Genomic DNA, 8,075 nt, shown 5'->3' with positions numbered 1-8,075 from the left:
TGTTAAAACTCGATAATCAGCTAGAAAAACAAAAATAAGTAAAAGAAGAAATATAATAATATGTAACTCTTTGCAAAAAAATAATTATAAGAATTTTCGGCATTAAATTTATGGGGTGATATATATAGATGAACCTTAGAAATTGTTGGGAAAGGTAAGATAATAATATAATATATTTCATTCTTATCCTGAACTGGACACCTAAGCTCAGGCTGTGTCACATGAAACTTTTGATAATATAATAGACTAATATTAGTAATAATAACATATATAATAATAACATGTAATAAAATAATAAAATAATATAGCTGGTAGTAATAAATTCAACATGTTGCTTGAGACTATCAGCGGCTACTTTTGGGGAATGGGTGTTGTGGTTGGCTAAAGTGGAGGATTATTAAACCTTATCCTACCTGCAGCTGCAATTATCCATCCCCATTAATTTAATTCTGTACTCTCACCAACCAAGATGTTGGGTCTGTTTATTTGCAAACTTATAAGCTAATCATGATTTGACATTAATTTATTGAGAAGTATTTGTCGATTCTCCGAATTTATAACTTATAAGTTGGTAAGGTAAAAATATTTATACCAATATATTTTTTTACTTTTTATTAACTGTAATTTTAAAATATATATTTTTAAATGTTAATTTAATTTAAAATTTATAAATTAGATAATTATATTTAAAAGTTATTTATTTTAGTTTATTTAAATAAAAAAATATTTAGACTTATATGTAAAATATCTAAAAACTTATGTAACTTATAAATATTTATATACTTATAATTTGTAAGTTATTTATTTATTTTAAGTGATAAATTACTTATTTTAAAGTTTCATAAACAAGCTCGTCGTCTCTACTCCACTAAATAATGCATATTCTCATTTTATCTTACAAATGATTGAATTATAGCAGTGTTACGTGTCTCAAATTTATTTTAAATATTAATATAATGTAAAATTTATCATATATTAATTTGTGAACGCAAAATTTGTCGTATATTAATTTATGAACGCATATGAATATATGCGAAATTCATATTATTATTAAGAAAAGTATGAAACAAATCCTTTCCACATGGCATTTGAAAATAGTTTTGAGAAGTCTTTTAGGTCCCTGCTATTTCTCGTGATTATTGTCATTATAATTTTATAGAATAGAATAAATTATATGAATATAATATTTTTTCTGAACACAATAAACACTAAATTTCATATATTTAACTATATTTGATCGACTCCTATTCTTTAATAATGATGCATGATCCCTCCATGCACAAAATTTTCATCAATCAAAATAAGTTAATTTTATAATTTTTAGTGGTTAACATATGCTCACGACCACATGATACAAACTAAAAAAATCAATATAATATAACCAAAAAATATTGCAATAAAGATTCAATATTTTTAAGAAAGAAATCATTATAAATACTAAAGTATATTTGTTTTAAATGATTTACATTACACCCAACTATGAAAACTTATGAGTCGGGGCATGGTTCAGAAATGGTCGATAGAATATCAACAGACCAATAAGTTTTTCATAGGTTCAATTAATTAATTATTTTTTTAAAGTTGAATTTATCTAATATGTGCATATTTGCACATTTTAAATATTAAAATTTACTATAAATTTGAAGTGATTAGTGTAATTATTGTAAATACAGGGAGATCAATTATTATTAAAAAAATTTAATTAATTAAAATAAATTAAAATTATAAAAATTTATATGCCCGCGAACAGAACACACACCGTTTAAAGTTATCGTAAATGTTTTGCGTTTTCAATGTTCTCAATTATTTTAAAGAGTATGATTGATTTATTTATATAGAGAATAAATTATATATTGTGTTATAGTAGTAATATTTATATTAATAGAAAGAAAGAAAGAGAAAAAGGGCGGCCTCCTGAATCCTGAAAAGTCAATAAAAAAAAAACGCAAAATGCCCTACCCCTTATATATACACACATCCGCCCCCACATACTTGTCCTCCTAAAATCTCTCACTATTTTTCTCTTCACACATCCCCCGAGTTAAAGCCGAGTTGAACTGAGTCGAGTCTACTGTCATCCATCGATCATGGCGTTTCAGAAGATTAAGGTCGCTAACCCCATCGTCGAAATGGACGGTCAGATCTTTCTTCCCTACCCCTCCTCACCCATTATTTGATCTATCACGTCTTTCAATTTTTTTTTTAATTTCATTTTTGTAGAAATTTCACAAATAATCCGTATAATTATTATATTTGTATGTGTAACTTTTTTTTTGTTGGATCCAGAAGGTTTATACAGTTGTTAGGCCAAAATGGGTTGCGACGAGTCCTATGTGTTTGATCGGATGCTTGATTTTATACTGTGTTTGTTATCTGCCTTTCTATTTTTGTTTTTAAGGATTTAAAAATAGATACGAAAAGACTTTTAGTGATGGCTCCTTACTTTTGGGATATTTCGTATTAATAATATTCGGGGATTTGTTTTTATTAAATTATTAGTTCAATTGCAAGTTGGGTTATTGTATATGCTTCTTTTGTTTTGTAAACTAGTCGATTATATTGCAACTTGCTTTGTTTATAAACTGGTGCTTTAATCCTAATTGACTTCCTCACCGGGGTGAAAATTCAGATGCACTTACTAGTTTATTCTCTATTTGAATTTCAACTCATTACGACATAAACTATTGTAAAAATAATGGAAAAAAATATATGATAAGAGACCCAAAAAGCTTTCCAAAATGCTTGGTTGTCCGTATATTATTGGTTATTTCCTCATTAATGATATGTACCATGAGTTCCACCAATGGAATCATGTCATGTGTCATTGTGGAATAGTTTTTTGAACCATTTTGGGTACGCAGTACTGGTCTAAAATAATATATATATATATATATCACAGAAATGTGACATTGAAAATTTATTGTAGCTCTGTAGTGGATGTGAATAAGAAATTGTGTGCATTCAATACTAGTTTTCGAAAGTACAGTGTATGTATGTTTATGTATATATCTAGTTATCCACACATAGGCCCCACGATCACACACAAATATACAGAAAGTATTGTGTTCACATGGTCAATATGTATATTAGAACATGGTGCACCCAACTTTTTAACCGATCAGTTAAGGAGAGTAGGTGTCTCATGCTCTATTGATCATAAATTCAGAGTGGCCTCTCTTTAATATATGTTGCAAACGTTACGGGGATAACACTGTTTGGTTAATAGATTCTGGTTATATAAAATTATTTTGTTTCATACATTTATTATCGAAATGGCTTATGAAAATGTTATTGTCTGTTTGAATCTTTTTATGAACATCTGTAGCTTGTGGAGAGAGTGCCTACAACAGGAATTTTTTTTAGCATCCAGATAGCTTGTTAAAATGGGTTATGTAAAATTAAATATATTGCAGTGTGTTGTCAAACCATATTTTTTTTTCATCAGAGGTTTTAAAATTTTGGTAAATAATCTTACAGACTGTTATTAGAACTTTACTCAGTTAATTATAGAGCATTGAATCATAGTACATAATAAACAGTAAAAAATATTTATCAACTGTGAAAAGATTATTTGATGGCAAACACCCTTGTTTGAACTTTTAAAGAGTAGCTAAATGCCTTATATTGTAAAGAGATGAATTACTTTGTTCTATATACTGGTTTCTGTTATTGTGTCTGCTGCATTTTACTAAATTTAATATGGACTGCATTTTTTTTTGTATCTTACCTTGTTACTCCCTATGTTTACTGCAGGAGATGAAATGACCCGTGTATTTTGGAAATCTATTAAGGACAAGGTGATTTGATTTCTCTTTTTCGATAATTGTTTTCTTTGAGATTTTCTTTGAAAGGCTATTTTATTGATTGTTTCTTTAATGAATTTTTTTCAGCTTATATTTCCCTTTGTTGAGCTTGATATAAAATACTTTGACCTTGGCCTTCCTCACCGTGATGCAACCGATGATAAAGTTACTGTTGAAAGTGCAGAGGCTACCCTCAAGTATGCGATTGATATTCATAATGTTGTTGCGTCATTAACAGTCATTGTGAAGAGTATTGTGCTTGGCATATTATTGTTTGATTTAATATAAATAAGCATGATAGTAGGCATCTCTAGCCTGTTTGATTAACTTTGCTACTGTGGTTAGTTGGCATCTCTTTGCTAGTGTGTTAAATATATATCTTCAGTCTATTAGAGGATTCTGATCTTTTTCTTGTCATTTTTAGGTATAATGTAGCAATCAAATGTGCAACAATTACTCCAGGTAATTAATCAAAATTTGGCTTCAACCTATGCAAATCTTGGATTATCTATAAGTAAAAGCTTTAATTGGATGTATGTTAGGGTTATTGCTAATGGATCGAAATAACATTTTTCTTGATTTACAGATGAAGCTCGGGTTGAGGAATTTGGTTTGAAGCAGATGTGGAAGAGTCCAAATGGGACTATTAGAAATATTTTAAATGGTCAGATAATTGCCTGTTGCACACTATGAGTCTGCAATCAATTCCTATTCATAGTACTTTTAAGTTTTGATGACTCACATTTGTGTATTCATTCCAGGCACGGTATTTAGGGAACCAATTATCTGCAAAAACATCCCGAAGCTCATCCCAGGTATCATTAACTTTCACTCGCGTGTATTGTTCTTTTTACATCACCCAGCCGAGAAGAGTTGTCCTGACTGCTAATATATTAGGGTGGACGAAGCCAATATGCATCGGAAGACATGCTTTTGGTGATCAATACCGCGCAACAGATGCAGTTATCAAAGGACCAGGAAAACTTAAATTGGTGTTTGGTAAGTTTTATAAAAACTCTCATATTGATGTTTGCTTCTAAGGAATAGCTTTATGAAGCCCATTTACCTCTTTCAACTCTGTAAAGTTCAAAAGTGGGACCCTGTTATTTCTGCTAGTGGGTATAATCCCCCCTCTTTCTTAACTAATATTGTCATAGATTAGCCTTCCTTTTTAAATCAATTGGTCTACCACTTGTCCACTTTTGCTAAGGGGTTCTTAACTTGTAAACAGTACCAGAAGGTAAAGAGGAAAAGACAGAGTTGGAAGTTTACAACTTTACTGGTGCTGGAGGTGTAGCTCTGTCAATGTACAACACAGATGAGGTTTGTTTTGCAAACTTTGTATTGGTATTTAGAGATCATACTTGTGTCTTTTGCATGTAACTAATTTCTTTTTGTATTTTTGTCATGATGTGCACAGTCCATTCGTTCCTTTGCTGAAGCTTCTATGACCACTGCTTATGAAAAGAAGTGGCCACTTTATCTTAGCACAAAAAATACTATTCTTAAGAAATACGATGGAAGGTAATTTTCAGTATGTTTCTAGGTTATTGAATAGTTCTCCTATCATCATCTTCACGGATATATTGCAATTGTTTTCTGCATGCTCATGGATACATGGATAAATTAATGTTTCGGTCCTTGCATCTAAATTTTCTCGTACTTTGCATGTGTTTTTGGATTCTTGATCCACCTTTCTGATAACCCTTTTTTCATTAATAAAGATTCAAGGACATATTCCAAGAAGTTTATGAAGCCAGCTGGAAATCGAAGTATGAAGCTGCAGGGATATGGTAACTCAACTTGGCGCATTAATTGTCTTGGACTTTGAGATGTTACTTTTACTAAATGTCGTGATTGAACTTGTAGGTATGAGCACCGTCTTATTGATGATATGGTTGCATATGCTCTTAAAAGTGATGGAGGTTATGTCTGGGCATGCAAAAATTATGACGGGGATGTACAAAGTGACTTCCTCGCGCAAGGTTAGTTAGAAATCTAATGTTTAGATGAAAATAATTAAGTTGCATTTTCTTGTTAATCTGTCACAAGTATATCCAGTTTGTTTACCTACTCATTTCCGCAGTTCATATTTGTCTACATGTCTGTCACCTGTAGTTGCCTGTTTTTAGTTGATGTTTTCAGACTTTACTATAGAATTATCTTATAGATGTAGAATAGTTGACTTTGCTGCCTTTTGTAAGTTGTACTTCAGTGAGTTGATCTAATACTCTATATTATTTTGCAGGTTTCGGATCTCTTGGGTTGATGACATCAGTCCTAGTACGTTTCCTTTTTCCATAATCCATATATACTTGCTACTTAGATTCATATGCCAATGTACAGGCGACAGGCGTGTAACATAATGGTTATATATAAATTCACTAATCAAGAGGCTTATCTGAGGGTTGTGGTCGTCCATAATTTGTGGTCGTCCATAATTAAACAGTACTGAATTGTCATGGATTCTGCCAATATTTCACTGATGTGCATCATTGATTTTAATATTCGTGTACTTGTTTGCCTCAGGTATGTCCTGACGGAAAGACCATAGAAGCTGAAGCAGCCCATGGCACTGTTACCCGTCATTACAGGGTTCATCAGAAGGGTGGAGAGACCAGCACAAACAGCATAGCATCAATCTTTGCATGGTCCCGGGGCCTTGCTCACAGGTACTTAATTATCTTAAAAAATTATAATATTTAAAGTTGAACGGGAGATCTTTGGCTGGATGTCTGGTGGTCATACTTTGGTTTGGTTAAAATATATAATTTTAAAAGCTTATAATTTGAAAATTCCCCTTGATTGACAATTTTACTTCTTTTGTCTTAAGAGAACAATACTTTTATGTCATTAATACACAAAAAACCTATAGGAAATTTGATTGATATAAAACTGTATTAAACAAAACAATATAGATAATTCATTTTATGGGAAAAATAATTTTATTACTCGAGCCCTGTTTTGAACAATTAAGCTTTGATCATTTTGACAGGGCAAAGCTGGATGATAATGCTGCCCTCCTGAGTTTTGCGGAGAAGCTAGAGGCTGCTTGTGTTGGTACTGTGGAGGCTGGAAAGATGACCAAGGACCTTGCTCTTATTCTTCATGGATCCAAGTAACTTTTCATTGTTCATTGTCATCCTGTGTTTTTGCTTTGCTTCTAATTTCTTTCACTTATGATATTGTCTTCCTGTGATGCAGACTCAGCAGGGAACACTATCTGAACACTGAAGAGTTCATTGATGCTGTAGCAGATGATTTGAAAGCAAGACTCGCCAACTAGGTTCAGTGTATGTGCATATACTACCTAAAAGGCTAGACTAGTTGAAATTAATTATTTTACTTTACACAAAATAAGGCTGATTGGTCATTTTTTTATTGAATTGTTGAATGGTTAGAACTTGTTTAACTGTTTTCCCACTTTTGATACTGGCATTTTCTTTGCAGGTCTTGAAAGATACGAATGTTTGATTATTTGGGGGAGTTTCAGACGCTGTTGAGCAGAAATAATCAATAAAGATAATTGCTGCATTATTTTTATAGTGATGTTTGCGAGTTCTATTCAGAATATTTATAACTTTTGTTTTAATTGCTTAGTTATGAATTATGATATGACTGGAAGATTATAATACCATTTTATCAACATTGAGAAATTTGAAGGCATAAGTTTTCATTGTGAAAAGAAAAAGATGTGAACCTACAAGTACATCAGGTTCCTACACTTTGTTTTATATTGATAAAGTTGGATGATGGTAGGTAAGATATGGGGCCTGTTTGGCGAACAGTTTGGCGAACAGTTTATAAGCTGCTTATCGATTTGTAAGCCCGTAAGTACTTATTGACAACGATCTAGTTTATAAGTTGAATAAATAACTTATAAGATGATAAGTGTAATGTTGGTAATGACGCACTTTTTCTCGACTTATTTTGATTTATTCGTTTTTTATTAACTTTTGTTTTAAAATATATGTTTGTAAATATGTTTCTAATTTAAAACTCACGAGTTAAGATAATTATATTTAAAATTTCTGACTTACAAATAAAATTATCCAAATATTTACTCCCTCTGTCCCATCCATTTCTTTACAATTATTATTTTGAGCCGTCCCATCCATTTTTTTACATTTAAAAAATAGTAAACTTTTAATAATATAAAACACTATTACACCTACTAACTTCCTCCACTCTCTCAAATTTATTATTAAATATTAATAGGTCCCACTACTTTAACCACTTTTCATTACTTTTCACTAATTTATCTACTTATAT

At 31.0% G+C, this 8,075-nt stretch overlaps 1 protein-coding gene across 1 annotated transcript; it reads left to right on the top strand.

Moving 5' to 3' along the window:
* Positions 1-1,981: 1,981 nt before the first annotated feature.
* LOC141689601 (isocitrate dehydrogenase [NADP]) lies at positions 1,982-7,459 on the top strand. The gene is made up of 16 exons (XM_074493946.1): positions 1,982-2,136; positions 3,754-3,797; positions 3,891-4,000; positions 4,228-4,265; positions 4,390-4,467; positions 4,565-4,618; positions 4,701-4,802; positions 5,035-5,126; positions 5,224-5,327; positions 5,528-5,596; positions 5,673-5,788; positions 6,052-6,086; positions 6,333-6,475; positions 6,799-6,921; positions 7,008-7,096; positions 7,254-7,459. The coding sequence occupies exons 1-15, from the start codon at positions 2,088-2,090 to the stop codon at positions 7,087-7,089; spliced, it is 1,239 nt and encodes a 412-aa protein (XP_074350047.1). The 5' UTR covers positions 1,982-2,087; the 3' UTR covers positions 7,090-7,096; positions 7,254-7,459.
* Positions 7,460-8,075: the final 616 nt, after the last annotated feature.

Source organism: Apium graveolens, chromosome 10 (assembly GCF_009905375.1).
Source record: "Apium graveolens cultivar Ventura chromosome 10, ASM990537v1, whole genome shotgun sequence".
NCBI classification, from domain to species: Eukaryota; Viridiplantae; Streptophyta; class Magnoliopsida; order Apiales; family Apiaceae; genus Apium; species Apium graveolens.
This window is presented reverse-complemented; position numbering and strand designations above follow the sequence as displayed.